We start from the raw sequence: 16,986 nt of genomic DNA on the forward strand, positions 1-16,986 counted from the left end.
GAGAGCACAGCACTAGCTCAGCAACGTTCAAAACTCGACCACATTACTCGCATCTGCTTGTCATAAATGGACATAGCTCACGTGAGACATTCTATTCTGGTTCATCACAAGCACATGATGACGATTCCACGCACTTCGATGCAGAAAGTGGTTGGTGATTGAAGTGTGGCACGGCGCCTCGTGTACTGCCACACAACAAATGCACTGAAATTTTAATACTTTTCTCAACAGGGGCTTTTTCTCAAGAAACTTGACGACAGCATTTGTGTCGGTTTTTGCTTGTGCGTAGTTTGCAAAAAGTGGATTAATTAGCTTTCTTGCAATGAGTTCCAACAGGCCCTTGTGGTGGTCTGAATCGCTGTTGCCGCAGGTCGAGATGGGCAGACTCGTCATGTCTTGCACTGTCCTCTGCACGCATACTTTGAGAGGCTTCTCAGCTGACCATAGCTGAGAGAGTATGCAGTCCGCAAACCTGCAAAGACCTACAAGAACTTTGACGGGCTCCTGCGTCGGGTAGAAAAGACCGCTGCGATCCTGGTGAGTGATGAGGCCATGAACGGGAGTACTGCTCTTTGGTGCCTGAAGCATTGCAACGCAGTCAGCACAAGGAATGTGCTCGCTTACAGCTTGAACAATGAAACCTCCCATCATGGCGACGCTGGCAATGTCGAGGTTCGAGACAAGTGGTCTGTCTGACAAGCAGTAGTCTCTTAGACTCATTGCTGCTGTGTTCAAAATGTGCCCGGCACTGCCTGCAGTCGTATGTCGCTCATGCTGAATTGGAAGAAGCTGCTTTGATGTGAAACTTGCCGAACTCTGTACATTGTTGCCACTGGAACCGGCTATGATGCCTGTCTTCAACATTTCGAGACCGCATATTTGCTCCTGATGTCTAGGGCATTGTCACATCCAGCACTACGCCGCAAGAATCCAAACATTTCCTCGATAGGATCAGTCGACATCTTTCGGGTAAGAACAAAGCTAAATTGTTTCTCAGTCAGCAGATGATGCTTCAAGCAACATTTGATTACGCTGTGAATATCAGAAGTTTTCAGTCTTGCTGGAATCCCTCAGATCTTCAATGTACACGACGAAAGCGTGTTGCAGCCAGTCGAGCCTTGGATCATCCACATCACTGAACGGATAGCATCATCGTTGTTACAATGAACGTATATTGCTGGCAATTGCTTATGTCCATTAGAGTGAATCACTTCTGCATCGCTTCCAGAAAGTAGTTTGTAGGCCCTGCTGATGCAGACTCAATGTCCGCAGTGTGCCCAGCTTGGTCTTTCAAATATTTGAGGGCTCCAATTACTGTGGCCGACAGCAAATGCACAGCTAGTTTCACACTCATCTTTTCAATATTGGACGGGTAGAGGTGCTTTTGCGTGAGGAACCTGATTGGCCTTACTGTTAAGTTCTTCTGCATTTTGTGCACCATCTTTAGGTACTTTGATGATATCTCCTTTTTTTCTGCCGATGCCTTTTGCCAGAAACTGCGATCTCGCATTTTTAATTGTATGGCTCTGATCAAAAGCCAGAAAGATATGCTTAGTGAGATCTGCAGGGTACGTGTGGAGCGCGTATATGCAGGACACCATCACACAAAATTTGCATGGCTGTCACATTTATCTTGTGATTGTCCATGACAATGCGGACAACATATAAGCCGATATCCGACGTTTTCTGGATAACACGGCCGCGCATGACTTCTGCTAGTTGCTCCCCTGTGCACCCCTTTGTGAAGAAATACCCGACAGGTATCTTGTATCGACCGTGGAGCCCGCAGAGCAAAAAGCAGAGGACCGAGTTTGCCAGGCACTCATCCTGCGAGTTTGGGACAAGGTGTTGCCGCTCCGCACCCATGTTGACGTCGCCAATGAACGCGTTCCTTTGTTTGCAATATCGTAGTTTGTGGCAAATTCTCATTCCGTCTATGATGAGGGAACAAACTTTTGAGGTGTTTCAAGCGTTAATATTTCTGTTTCCAGGCGGCAACAAACTATCTGAGTAAAGCCAACTTCTTCGGAAACCGCGCCGATGTATTTTTGGAGGGTCTTGTTGCAGGGCAACTTAATCAGGTCATTGGAGCGCAAGTACTCATACGCCTCCGCTGACAAATTTCGGAGTACGATGCTATGTCGCAGCGTTGTTTCTGACCATTGCGGCTTTTTCTTTCTGTAGCTCTTTACTTGGTCAACGATTAGGAGTGCCTTTAAATTTCCTTTGTCGGCATCGGACGTCACTTCTAGAAATGTACTAACGTGTGCTGCTTCTTTTAGCTCGAGTAGTTCCTGTTTGTACGATTCCACGGCCCTACTCAGCCTCTCATTTTTCGCTTTGAGCGCCCGTTCCTTCTCGCGCCACCGCTTGCACTGGACAAAGTACGTCGAGGAATCCAACTTCAATGGCGTCTGTGTCTTGTACGAGCGTATAGCATGCACCATCCCTGTAGGTGCCGCACTCAAGCTACCGGAATGCTCGGCCGTTAGATCCTCAATCGTGGCTTCCTCTCGCTGAAGTTGAATGGCATATCGTTGGCTCGCTTGCTTCAATGTTGCTCTCGTTACTTTCGTGCCCTGGAGGCGTGGCTGGTCCTTGATTTCCTTGATTTACGCATTCCGGTGGTTCGCAAGGCAACGAAGCACTCGAAGGGGCACGCTTGCATTTTCGTGTCCTGCCTTGAGGTTCCATCGCGCTCTCGCTTTGTGCAAAGCAGTCCGTTCAGCGAACACACTGGGTACCGTGCCGGGCTTCAGATGTCGCTTCGTGAAGTTCTACTTGAAATCCGTAGGACGGAAGTGGAGGCTACACACAACAGAGCAGTCCGAGATAGTAATGATCGGCAAAGCGTCATTTCTTGATATAGTCCTCAACCACTCTGCACGCAAACCGTTTTCGACTGGCAACTCGTGAAAGGACACCACAGGACACCCCCGGTTGTTTCCGTCCCCAACTTGACGGGCACCCTGGTACGCAACAGCAACGCCATTATTATAATTATTTTGTACAAATATCCCGTGTACGCTGCATGTCAAAACGCACTAACGCGAGAAGCTGGAAACCAGAGATGTATCAGATGACTCAAATAGTGTCTCACTACGGCAAGTTGCACGCGCTACATGAAGCCGAATTTTTGGTTTCAACGTGTTTTTGGGTGCGACATACCAAGGCGTGCACTCAAATTGTTAGAGCGCAAGATTTTGGTTTTCGTTTCGGTTGTGTTAAAACGCACAGCTTTATCTCAAACTGCTGCAATTTTTTTACTTTTTACCACTTGCACGTGAGTTTAGCTTTTTGTATTTAACAAAGTAGTAGTGACTGCAAGTGAATAAACAGCATTAAATACTTTATTGCATTCTGTTCCCGCAACGACCGGCAGAGCTCGCAGCGTCGTGACAAGCATGGCGGCTCGCATACGCTGATGGCCGTTTCGTCGTTTTGGTGCAAGCGCAAAGGATAATTCCGTTATCACGCCCCACAGCTGTTGCATCGTAAACTTAGTCTATCATCTTTATTCACTAGGTTTTCAATTTACAATCTACCATGGCTAGTTCAAGCGGGACGAAGCCCCAGAAAATCCCAAAAGTTGCAAAGGTAAGCATTTGACGCGCAGTTCTTATGCTCACTCGAGTTGCTTACTGTGTCGTTGTTAGACTACCTCCTTGTTTTGCGGCATTCATGTCTTTCTGAGAACATTCCCATCACGAACATCGGTTCCTGATCCCTGTTGCAAAGTTGTTTTCCCTGCGATTTGTTTTCGTCAAGTTCACTAATGCTTTCTGGCGTGATGCTCCCCAGGTCAAGAACAAAACGCCGGCTGAAATTCAAATCACAGCCGAGCAACTCCTTCGCGAGGCAAAGGAAAGAGACTTGGAGATCTTACCACCGGTATGTACCCTGCACCTAAGGCGCTTGTCATTTCTTTTCTTTTTGAATCAGTTTTGCGTGTCTGTACTAACAGCGAGCTTGTTTCTTCTACTCTCCAGCCGCCAAAGCAAAAGATATCTGACCCAGAAGAATTAGCCGAGTACCAGCTGAGGAAACGAAAGGTGAGGCTATAATTTAGTTACCTTCAGAGGATGTTACGTGTGATTTGTGTTTAACGAGGACCGTACACTGATGTGTCTGTGGTTACTCAAAGGCTTTTGAGGACAGCATCCGCAAGAATCGATCTGTCATCAGCAACTGGATCAAGTATGCTCAGTGGGAAGAGAGTCAAAAGGAAATACAGAGGTAAGCATGACCAAACTTTGTTGATAATTTCGTCAAAGCCACGGAGCGAAGTTCAGAAGAAAGCTGTGTCCAAAGCTATGGTTCGATGTTTACATGTGTCACTTCAATGATAAGCATTTAAAGTTCACTGTTTAGGAGCAGTGTCATTTGACAGTTTTGGCTGAGTCCGTGGCTCTGATATAGTTTTAGTGACTGTCAAATGTCTTTTCATTTTGGTTTGCTTGTAACGTACTGAGATGTGTTGTGTGCTGTGGCATTGACAATTCGGGGCTACCTTCTTCTTGTAGCTTTCGTCAAGTTCAAGCACATTAGAAGCTAAGCTCGGTTACTTCTGAGGAAGTGCCTTCTGTCCCTCTAAATTCTTTTATTCTTTGTTCTGTCATATGGTGTCAAGTGTTCAAACATTTGTCATTGGCAGTGTAAATATATTAGCATTTAACCATCGTACCCGGTAGATGCATTACTTTAATCCTTGCCTAATTCGATATTTTCTGCTTTTTCGGCAGGGCTCGCTCTGTGTACGAGCGGGCATTGGACGTGGACCATCGAAATGTTACCCTTTGGCTGAAGTATGCTGAGATGGAAATGAAGTAAGTAAAACACAATGTTTCTTCTATTTCTCTCATTAGGATTGTTACAGATTGGCCTTTCACCATTGGTACAAGGCTTTTCAGAAACTGCAAGTGTGTTTTGAGGCTTGAGGGTCCACATGAAGCTGTATGACCACATGAAGCTGTATTGCTTGCTGTCAAATACCACCCAGATGGTCACTGTCACGTTGCTTGCCAACATCGTAGATGCTTCCCAGCTTTCAAAGGTCTAGAGTTCAGATTCGTGCTTGGGCGTTTCCTGTGCCAGTTTAGAGGATGCTCAAGCAGTTGACTTGGAATCTCAACATAACTGCACCACCCTCGAAAGATGCACTACCTACACATTGTTTTGCAGCCTAAATGATGTTCATCCAAGTTCATTTCTTAATCTCTCCTAGTTCTCGGAATATGAAGCCTAAACATTTCTTATCAGTTCTTGTTGCATCTCCGTGGGTCTCCAAGCAAGCCGAACATAGTTAATTAACTTCTAATGTTTACACACTGCAGGCATATTGTGAGAAGTGAAATATTTAAGAGTGTGTCTAAGACTGCACCTTAAAAAGTTGAGCTGAGCACGTTGGCTTGGCAACGCAGTTGAAGAAACCAGTGCAAAATTTGAATGGTACAAAATAAAAACATTTCAAGGCAAGCACTGAATGTACTGTATGTATTGAATGGAAGCACTTAAGGTGTATTCTGTGAGATTACTGTACATAAGTCGACTGTTATTAAGGAGGGACACAGGTCTTAGAGACAGAAAAATCACGGATATTTAAAATAAACACAAAAACAGAATGAACATATCCAGTTTTATCAGATTTCATCAAGAAATAACTGAGTTATCTCGATAACTCACACCCCCCCTTAAGTACAGCATAATTATTGGTTAAAATTGTAGTTGGCATAATAGTAGACACTCGCGCATTATGCTATGCTTGGAAACCAAAATGCACGCGTGGCTAAGGCAACATGCCGAACTCCGTATCACGTGTAAAGGTGTCGTTTCATTTTCGATCAGATTTGTTTCGTTTTGACTGGTTAATTTCCAAAGCAGTTGGAGAGGGAACCACAAAAACACGTAGCTATTATAGCAGAAACAATTGAACAATTTGGAAAACGTGAATCACAAGAACATCGACTTGATAAACAAAATTGCACTTTGTTACTACGACCACACTTGTCGTCTGCCTCCCACTAATGCCGCCGTATAATCGCTATCGCACTCACCTATCACCGTTTTCAGCATGCTTCCAGTGAACAGCTACATCCTCACAGCAGATAGAAAAATTCTGATGCAAAATGTTCTACGCTGTTTCCCGTATTAGCAATTCATGATTGGACACTCTGATCGGTAAGCTTTCCATTGCACTAAGAGAAATGGGTACCATGAAAATTGGTTGTCAGTCCCTTCAAGGTTAAATGCCATCAATTGATCAAACCATTACAAATGCTATACCTTGTGCGTCACTCAGTGGAACGCCCTGCTGTGCAGGAACCGCCAGGTGAACCATGCGCGCAACATCTGGGACCGCGCCGTGTCCATTCTGCCCCGGGTGAAACAGTTGTGGTACAAGTACACCTACATGGAAGAGATGCTGGGAAACATTGCCGGTTGCCGACAGGTCTTTGAGCGCTGGATGGAATGGGAGCCCCATGAGCAGGCCTGGCAGACGTACATCAACTTCGAGCTGCGCTATAAGGAACTCGACAGGGCCCGGCAAATCTACGAACGATATATCCTTTCAAGCTGAATGCCTGTCTTGGATTAACCTGGTGTGTTTAGGCTGGTTGGCAACCCATGGTAGCCGATTAAACGTGCGAGTGAACAAAGAATGAGATGCACAAAGAAAACGAAAGTACAAGTGGCTGTCCTCATGTATTCTGACAGTACAGGCATTATTCTGACAAGGTGAGAGCTGGCCTGTCATTTCTTTGTCCTTTGTCTTTCAATCCCAATGTTAACCTGTTACCTTTGACTGGTGTCAATCCTGTTTGCTGTCTGTCTGTGCCATAAAGCCTCTTTTCTCTCACTTGTAGGCATGAGTGATACTGGTAACTGCAAGCTGTATGAATGCGTGGCCGCTGAAAGTTGCACAGATCTCCTAAGTATTCTACTTTGACAGCACTTATGAGCATGATACTGGATTTGTTGCATTCATCTATCCATTTGTGGATTTGGACATGTGCCATCGCCATCACCTCACCCCCATTTTATGGTGAAAAAAAAAATTGCCATTTCTTAATCTGAACATATATTCACACAGTGCTTCCTTTATCGGCCTAAGTGAAACTTTTGTGCATTGTCAAAGTACATTGTTTTTAATGTTATATTTTCATCGTCAACAATTTATATGCATGCACTCGCAAAATAGTGCTGAAATGATGTAATGCTCCTATGCCAATTTTTCATTTGATGCATCATCAGTGGTCCTGGTGTCTCTCCATCTATGTTATGACCAGGATCAGCCAGTATTGAGTGACATTTGATAAACAAACGGCATCAAATCGAGTGAAAGAAATCCTTACACCCCCGTATGCAGAAATGCAACTTAAGTTGAAGCCCATGCTTGACTTGATCCGGGTGACGCCTATCTGGAACGCGCCGAAGGAAAGGCAGTGAGCGTCGTTGGGCACGTTAACGCCAGGCGTCATCTAAATCAAGTCAAGCATGTGCTTCAACTTAAGTTGCATTTCTGCATACGGGGGACAATGTACTGGCCTTGGTTTTGGCAGACGAGCACCCCCATGTGGTGGTATACTTGCGCAGAAGTTGTTTCTTAGCCCACTCTTGTAAACAACATTTTTGAAGGGTAAAGAGAGAGAGAGTCCTTTAATGAAACACATAGATTAATGCTGGCTTCTGTGCAGTTACCTACATGCTACACTCTCTATGGGGTAGGCATTGCAAAGCCCCGAAAGAGATGGGGGGGGGGGGGGGAGAGAGAGAGAAAAAGTGTGTGAAAGCGATGGACTTGGTATTTACGTGTAAAATGACATTAAATATGTTACATTAAACCTGAAGTAGAAGTGAAAATGAAATTCTGATCTCTATATATCCTAAAGCTTGTCAAGCAAGCCAGTGTCCCAAAGATATGCAAACAACAAGTTTAAGGGGGACATGGGTCTCTGAGACCCAAGAAAATAATGAAAAAAATTGATTTTTTTAGGAACAGTATTTGGTAGCTGTAGGCATGTAGCTAAACCCATAGTGCCCACAAGAGTGGGAACAGAATTTTCAAACTTTGGCTGTAATTTTCTTTTTCTTGGCTGTACATTAAATAATGAGATGAATTTTTAATGCTGGCTGCACCAAAATGTATTGCTACCATTCTGAACCTTGTGCTTCCTAGTATCGAGCTATGTGCCTAAAGCAATATATTGCAGAGTAGTCTTTGCTCCAATGCTTCTGAAAGCAATAGTGATTTATTTCTCATTACTTTTGGAACTAATTGGCCTATTATAAAAAGGATTGCATAGAGTCTAATACCGTTAATTTGGACTTGATGGGACCGACTAAACTGATACAATTATCCAATGGGTCAGTTTAAACAAGATTCAGAAACAACGCCAGAACACACTGGCCATTTTATTTTGCAGGATTTTCCCGATTCTAGCACGCCCCTGAATCTAACGTATGCCCACTTTCTGTGTGTCCAAAATAGAAAAATAATGTAGAAATAACATTAAAGATCCTAAACAAGGTAGAAATGTAATGCCCATCTAATTTTTAAGCAAAAAAAAATGGTCTGAATGTGTGTTGCGCAGATGGTTCTACATCCAAAGTAAAACAAAACAAAAAAACTAAAGAGTGGCCCCCACCTTTTCTTTTTTCTTTTTAAAGGTTAGCTTTGCTGTAATGCAACATTGTTAGGCAGTAAGGCATGCAAATGCAGTGAAGGCAGGTTTTTATTGTCTCCTATTGCTCTGCAGGCAATTTTCAGCCCAATTTTCTTGGCATGAAAAAAACTCTGTGTTAGAATCGGGAAAATAGCATAATCAGACATTGTGAGCTACGGTTAATACTTCAAAATAGGTATTTTAGATGGGAAACGACGTGTGTTCAACACATTGACTGTCCCCAGAGCTTTGCTAAGACATATGCTGCCTCTAAAGGGGTTGCTATTGGAGTCACCATAGAGGTCAAGCACATGCATGCGGTCTGGTTAAGTTGAAGTTATCCTGTGAAGGCCCATTGTAGGATTCAATCAATGAAAGTTTGGGTCCATTGAAATTCGTGGGCGCCGGTTGGGACTTTCACCCAGGATCGAATTAACCAAAAGTCGTATCAATCGGAGTTGAATTAATGGAAGTCCTCTGTGATTTTGTAATCAGCACAAATATGTGAACAATATTGTGCAGTTTCATTAAATTTGGTAAAGGAGATCTTAAAGAAGGCTTTAAAACTGACTTCCTCCCTTAAAGTCTGTCTGCAAGTACAAGGCGTGCCTAATGTGCTCGTCAGTTGTCACTGGTACGCGACAAATGGCACATGGCTTTCACGAAACAATGCACCTCTATACATTAGGCATTCTAACAAGACATCTCAACAACCGTTTCTACAGCACAACGGGTGTCACAGTAGGGATTGGTGGAGTGTCCTAGTTGTCACCAATAACGGTTTGTAAACCATCGTCTCCGTTACTGTCATCTGCTAGTATACAACAATTGTTGAGATCTGTGACCCTTAACCTTTTGTGCACTTGTGATGGTTCATCCGGACGTTCGGCACTGGATCAAGTACGCCAAGTTTGAAGAGCACAACAGCTACATCAACAATGCACGGCGCATCTACGAACGCGCCGTTGAGTTTTTCGGCGAAGAATACATGGACGAAAGACTGTTCGTTGCCTTTGCCAAGTTCGAGGAAAACCAACGGGAGGTGAGGATAAGAAAATTGGGGGTTAATCTTTATTTATTTGTTGCAAATGCTAAAGGTGGCATGTATAGCAGTGATCAAAGTCTTGAACAAGGCACCTTTAAGTGAAAAGAAAGCATAAAATTGAAAAGTTAACACTGATATACAAATGGCAGCAAAGGTAGTATATGAAAGATATGTATACCATGGATATGTAATTATCGGGGACGTACATTGAGGATACTGGATTTATCGCACTTTCAAATTCGAGGAAACGCATACACTGGATTCAAAATTGCCTTTGGAGTCAACAACATTTAACGTTAAGAAAGAAAGAAAGGTTGTAGCACTAGTTGTGAAGGCTAACCAACGGCTGTAAAAAAAAACAAAATGCATGTTTCTGTTGACTCACTTGACCAGCTTGGATTGAGGACAATTACTATAAAGAGTACACAGATGCTATATTAAAACAAAAAATCGTTCCTAGCACGTACAAAGGAATTTAATGAGAGTAACCTGTGCATCAGCGTAGTGCCAACAGCAGTTCCCATGTATAAATATTCTCTCTCTGTGCTTAACTTTGCAGTGCCCAACATATATGTGCTACAGTGACTTCAATGCCTGAAGATTATTATTTAAGCATGAGAGAACTTAGTGCATAACTAGTGTAGCATCTTTTATGTGCTGAAGTGAGCTTTCAGGTGCGGTGCTTCAGTAAACCAATTACTAATTAATTATTACATTAGATAAGTTCTAGTCAGTCAGTAAGGATGTGCTTCTGCTCCTTGTCCTTGAGCTGCTTGTTACGTCAAATCTATAGCAAAGTTGTTTCTTTCAAAATGTTCTGCAGCGAAGCTGTGTAGGGCAGTTTCACAGTGATTTCCGTGCAGTGCCGGTGACAATAGACAGCTGTGGTTATCTATGGTTTACAGAAATAATGTGTTACGGTAAACATAGACGGCGGTAACAACGCTGGTAGCGACATCTTGTGACACATTGTCCAGCACATGAAAAGATTTTGTGTTTCATAGGGGTTCTTGTCGAAGGAATATAAAGCAAACTGAAACTGCATGCTGTACATTGCATCACCACTGTCGACGCTTCACACCAGCGCATATAAGTACCATATAGTCAACTACTGAAATAACTATATGTCCTCTCTGATTAAAATTCTTTTTAACCCGCCGTGATGGCTTAGTGGCCATGGCGTAGGGCTTCTAAGCACAAGGTCGTGGGATCGAATCCCAGCTGCAGTGCCTGCATCTTGATGGGGCTGAGGTGCAAAAACGCCTGTGTTCCGTGCATTGGTGGCACGCTGAAGATCCCCTTGGTGGTCAGAATTAATCTGGACTCCCCCATTACGGCGTGCCTCATGGTCACATCATGGTCTTGGCACATAAAACTGCAGAATTAATTCATTCTGATTAAACTTTGTGCCACAGGATGACACCAGCAACCCAGCTGCCCATGTTTATGCCCCTGGTAACCCAGTGTTCTGTGAATGATAACTGGTTATACGAACAAGCTAAAGCTCTCTAGTGTGTGCTGGCACAGTTGGTATTGAGGAGGCAGAGGTGCTTCATACGGAGTAGCTGGTGCAGCATGCCGGGCCATGTGTCGGATATAGTGGGTAGTACAGAAGTAACATTCTAACCTCTTTATAAAATATCGCGCCAGGCATGAAAATACATTCGTTTTGTCTGATATTCGTTGTAAGCATATATTCCCTACTTGCTTATAATAATCAAGAAAAATTTTATGTTTACGTTGTTGTATCTAATAAATGGTCATATAAGTGTACGTGATATTTGAGATTTGACTGTATATTAAGTAGACATAGCAAAGAGTTTGAAAGGACTGGTATAGCGAAGGAATTACGCTGAATAATAGTGAATGGCTTGCAAAATCTTGTGTAGATTTATGGCAGTGGCAAACCAGACCAAAAGGACTTTTGAAAGGTGTGAAAACTCCCTTATGCATGTTCGCTGTCTTTGACGTACGAGTCCGTCGTGTTTTTGTGCACCTGAAATGGTATAGCTTTCTTTTTTCTTTTTTTTCCCCCCTGGTGCGTTCTATTTTTCACAAAAACAACTTAGACAAACTATTGCTGTGTGTGTGTGTTTTTCAGAGGTGTAGCAGCCGCATTCACATCAGCATTTCATTACTGTATCAGTCGAATTTATTTATTTATTTATTTATTTATTTATTTATTTATTTATTTATTTATTTATTTATTTATAAGCACCTTACAGTGCCCTTGAGCAAAACGAGAACAAGGTAAAAGTATGAGCCAACGTTTCGGCAAGTGGACTTGTCTTTTTCAAGGCAAGTCTTTTACCTTGTTTGCGCTTTTACCTTGTTTTCGTTTTGCTCATCGTTTTGCCTTTCCATCTTCCGCATTCCCCGTGTTTTCTCTACAGAGCCCTGATGAGTTATTGTGTAAGGATGAAGTATAGTAAATACACACATAAAAATTAAAATACAAACAATAACACCTTAACAAAATAAAACATCGATTAGTGCAGAAAGATGCAAATGAACTCAAGAACTTAACAAGATACACTATAAAACCAAGGAGTAACAGTAGCATTCAAAGTTGAAAAAACAAAAATGAAAACATAATGAACAAAAAGCAATTTTAACTAAATGGAAACAGTGCTATGGAGAATAAAAGCAATTGACCAAAGATGGCTTTCACATAAAAAAGAAAAAATAGGACGGACATATCTGCAACAGTACTATACTTAAGGGCAATGGTGAAAGTGACAAATGCAAAACATGAGATTTTGGAGCATAGGTATTTTTTAAGATTATCGCAAAGCTTTGCGTGATCTCACTCTGATGCAAGATTATCCAGTTGTCCGGTGCCTTCATGTGTGTCATCCTCCCTCCCTGACCCCATGACAGCACGACCGTGTGCGAGTGATCTACAAGTACGCTCTGGAGCACATTCCCAAGGAGAAAGCGCAGGACCTGTTCAAGAACTACACCATCCATGAAAAGAAGTATGGTGACCGGGCTGGCATTGAGGACGTCATTGTCAGCAAGCGCAAGTACCAGTACGAGGAGGTGCGTGTCTTTTGAAGTGCGTAGTGTTGCTGTTTTGCATTGCTCTAGAACTTTGCTATGCTGGGAGCACCTAACGTCCCTAGATGAGCATCTTGAAAAGGCAGAGTTACGACTACCTTTGAACCATGGCCATTTGGCCTTGTTTTTTTCTGAAAGTGGTTTGCCAGCTGACATTTACAGTGACTGTCACATCATTCAGAGTAAAGGTTTGAATGACCAGAAGTCTAAAACATGAATTTACCAAAAATTAAGCATCGTTATACCACAAGTTTTCACAAAAGAAAGCTTCCTCTGGACCCACCAGTGGCAGGCCTTCACTTACCCTCTCAAATAAAAATATTTCTTGTCTTAAGTTACTTCTGTTGTCGCGTGTGGTGTTAATTTCTGAATCGTAATGTACATAACTGTGTTGCCCATTCCTGTTTTGCTTGTTGTGAATTGGGAGTTGACTGTATAGAATGTAATTTCTTTTATGCAATGAGCTTGGTTGGTAGTTAACCCTTGTCCATTTGTGCACTGTATGGTCTATTAGGGAACCTGTAGTCATTGTCCTGCCGTCGATTATCATTGAGCTACGGCATGAATACTCGCAGTCCAGTTTGTTACGCCAGTGACATATTTGTAACCTTACTTCAGAAAAGTTTGTTATATTGGCTTTATTACTGGTAATGTGTTCCCTTTAACAGTGGACTGCACTGTACATATTCAAGTTTTGTCCTTTCACGTCCGATGAGAAGAGGTGCGACAAGTTTGTAAATTTTTCACTATAGCTTGGTGCTTACTTTTCGGAAATAACCAGATAGTTTACGTTGACGTTGTTGTGACGGGGCAAGTCTTTACCGCGACCGTTAAAGCCATGCTTCATATTTGGCGATGTGCTCTGCAGCAAGTCAAGGAGAACCCACTCAACTACGACGCCTGGTTTGACTACTTGCGGCTCATGGAGAGCGAGGGCAACGTGGACTCGACGCGCGAGACCTACGAGCGGGCCATTGCCAACGTGCCGCCGTCGCGGCTGAAGCGCTTCTGGCGACGCTACATCTACCTCTGGATCAACTACGCCTTGTACGAGGAGCTAGAGGTGGGCGACGCAGAGCGCACGCGCGAGGTCTACCGGGCCTGTCTCCGCCTGCTGCCCCACAAGACATTCACCTTTGCTAAGGTGTGGCTCCAGGCGGCCCACTTCGAGGTGCGCCAGAAAAACCTGCCTGCCGCCCGTAAGCTCCTGGTGAGTCGCCGTCAACAGCTGCTCGGTGCCTGTCCCAGTGTTACATCTCACGACCTGAAAAACCGAGGGGGGGGGGGGGGATTCCTGAGCACCTGGAAAAGTCGTAGAATTGTCCGGGAATTTCTTTTGTTTTAGCGGGCAAAGTCATGGAAATTTAAATGACTGATTTAGCTGCTCAGGTTGCAAATTCTTGCATGTTGGTTCCCTGCAATGCTATTAGGCTCTTTGCAGCACTGCGAGTCAGCTTTCGTGAGTGATAATTCCGTTTTCGATCACCATAATGAAGGAATTTATTCATAAATTGCGTGCAGCACTCGCCTCTGTCTCAGCACGAGCGCCCACTTAACCCATGTATGCACTACATCACGACCATCTACCGCAGCATACGGTAGTTGTTTCTACACAGAGCTTGCCGTACGTGAAGCATGTTTTGTTTCGGTGAAGGATATTGATAGTGGCAAAAGTGAACCAGGGACGTAGGGTGTGTGCTGACAAACCAAAAGTTTAGTTCGCTACATAGCAAAATCTTTTGTTTTGGGGGGTGGGTGGCAGAGTATGAATTGACGCTGCATAGCGACTGACTTGTCACCAATAAAAACGCATTTATCACGGGCAGTTCCTAATATTGCAACATATCCAGTGGGTTGCGCTGTCACTCACATGGAGCAGCAACAACTTTCGCAGACCGTAGATGGATGAAGGGGCTGGACATAGCACAAAACTAAAGCGCAGAGGTGTTGTGACTGCTGCCCTCATGCAGTATGCTGCACCAATTAAAACCCTGTTCTAATACAGGGTTCTAATAATGTGTGTTGGTTGGCTACTAGAGCGCAGCTAAGTGGCATAAACAAAATCTGCACCAGTGAAGTCCTTGACGTCCCCTGCCATTCGTCTTCTCCACATGATGTTCACATCTCCTGACATTCGGTTTCTCCACATGGTATACACATGATGATGGTAATCAGTGTTGTAGTTACAAGCCTTATGAGACCCTACAGTCTGTGTTTTATATGCCTGCATTCTCATGCTGTGCACAATAACGTGTTCAAGCTTCCACTTCATCCCTCTATGTCAACTTTGTTGTACGGACATGAATAGAACATTGTCAACACATTTTCTCTATTCATACTCTCACAGCATGTAACACTATAAGGAATTGTTTAGCTTATGCACTTCATATTGTATGTCTTCCTGGACAACATACTTTTTTTATCACGTTTCCTAGAATATACCAACAAAGTTCCATTATGTTTAGTGTCATTCAAAGTTAGCTTGATTCAGTGTGTCACTTTCGGGTAATTGAATGAAAGTTTGCAGTGACGCTTAGCATGAAACATGCTTGTAGTGTGTTTGCAAAGCTCCATTCACTCAAACCGAATGCGTAGCAGCAATAACGCAGCTTCAAGCTAAAAAAAATGTGCTTGATGTCATTTTCATACATTCTGGCGCTTGCCTTGGATAATACGATTTTCGGATGACACCTTTTATTTTCTGGTTCCCGTGAAGATCGTATCAACGACATTCCACTGTATAGTGTATCACGTTTTTCAAGCCTTCAGCATGCTTCACGATATTGTCTTTTCTTTTGAATGTCGCGTGCTTTTTTGGCACGTTTAGGACTACCTGTGTTTGAACAATGCTTGAAATTGCGCAACCATGCCTTTAGGAGCAGTCACAACTTTGTCCAAACAAGCAGCTCGCTTCTGTGTCGATGCTCTTACATTGCAGGGCACGGCCATAGGCCTCTGCCCCAAGGACAAGCTCTTTCGCGGCTACATTGACCTGGAGATACAGCTTAGGGAGTTCGATCGCTGCCGCATCCTTTACCAGAAGTTCCTTGAGTTTGCGCCGGAGAACTGCACCACTTGGATGAAGGTTGGTTGGTGCCGTATTTGTTCCTGCTGAACGCCTGTGCTCTAGGATGTGAGTTGCGACTGGTAAAAGACGGCTGACTTAGCAGGTACCAATGTTGGCAAATGAAGTGTGCACGGGAAAGGATAAAGCAGGGTTCGTAGCAGTCCTTAAAAGCCCTGAATGTGGAACTGCCAAAACTGCCATATTCAAGGCCTTGGAAGTCCTTATGTTTTACGGAGTGCTTGAAAAATCTTGTATTTTAAGCTAAACTTAGTGGATTTTGTTTGTGCACCTGACAACAAGGTTTATGCAAACCAAGGGTCAAAACAATAAAATTTGATTAGCATCTTTGCGGGGAGGAGCCATCTTGTCTGTAATGGCTGGTAATATCTTATGTGACAAAGGTTTATTGAGCACCCTTTATTTTTCCATTGCACGTGCAATAAAATATATTTTCTTATTGTTCAGGATAGGGTTTTGTTTACGGGCTTTCAGACACCAGCTGTTTGGCATCGGGTGCTTTCTCAGTGCCTTAAACGTCCTTGAAAGCGCTTGAATATTTTCTGCAAATGCTGCTATGAACCACGATAAAATAGAAATATGAGTTAGCTGACTGCCAGTTTGTGTAGAGTTCCTTAATAAGATTACTAGAACGAAATCTGATGCTGCAGTAGTTCAACCACCATGTGAATGACAGGTAGTTGATGGATTTTTATATGACTTGGCATGGCTTTGTTGAGAAAGCAAACTACAGCTTCTCCTATTGTTCTTTGTGGTGTTACCTGCTAGTTGTACAAAATTTCTTTTGAGCAGGGAAAATGTTTTACGTTGACTATCACTTCACTTTGTTGTGCAATTTTGATTTCATGTGTCTAAGCGGTCCTGAGTGTGCATGTTACTTGGTCTGGATGGATTTTGGGCAGAGACGCTTGCCATGGGAGACTGATTTAGACGTTTTTCTCTCTTTAAATAGTTTTGATTTGTAATGTTTGAAAACGGTGCGATCACAGGAGTTGGAGGGTAAATGAGGCTAATCATTTCCATGCAGCGAACTTGAGGGTGACAGGTCAAAACAAGAAAAAAATCAGAAGGTTGTTTGAAGTGAAAGGGTCGAAGTTTAGACTAATTTATGTACTGCCCATCAGCTTCATGCT

At 43.3% G+C, this 16,986-nt stretch overlaps 1 protein-coding gene across 1 annotated transcript in view; it reads left to right on the forward strand.

Moving 5' to 3' along the window:
- crn (pre-mRNA splicing factor crn) overlaps nt 1-16,986 on the forward strand; it is a 23,973-nt gene continuing 6,987 nt past the window's right edge. Inside the window, exons 1-11 of the mRNA XM_070522070.1 lie at nt 1-2,972; nt 3,526-3,597; nt 3,802-3,891; nt 3,990-4,052; nt 4,145-4,236; nt 4,743-4,826; nt 6,319-6,560; nt 9,527-9,705; nt 12,589-12,750; nt 13,637-13,978; nt 15,707-15,853. Of these exons, the coding sequence (XP_070378171.1) occupies nt 3,547-3,597; nt 3,802-3,891; nt 3,990-4,052; nt 4,145-4,236; nt 4,743-4,826; nt 6,319-6,560; nt 9,527-9,705; nt 12,589-12,750; nt 13,637-13,978; nt 15,707-15,853 (1,452 nt within the window). The 5' untranslated portion in view covers nt 1-2,972; nt 3,526-3,546. The remainder of the gene's footprint in view (nt 2,973-3,525; nt 3,598-3,801; nt 3,892-3,989; nt 4,053-4,144; nt 4,237-4,742; nt 4,827-6,318; nt 6,561-9,526; nt 9,706-12,588; nt 12,751-13,636; nt 13,979-15,706; nt 15,854-16,986) is intronic.

The sequence above is a fragment of the Dermacentor albipictus genome, chromosome 7 (assembly GCF_038994185.2).
Source record: "Dermacentor albipictus isolate Rhodes 1998 colony chromosome 7, USDA_Dalb.pri_finalv2, whole genome shotgun sequence".
Classification (NCBI taxonomy): Eukaryota; Metazoa; Arthropoda; class Arachnida; order Ixodida; family Ixodidae; genus Dermacentor; species Dermacentor albipictus.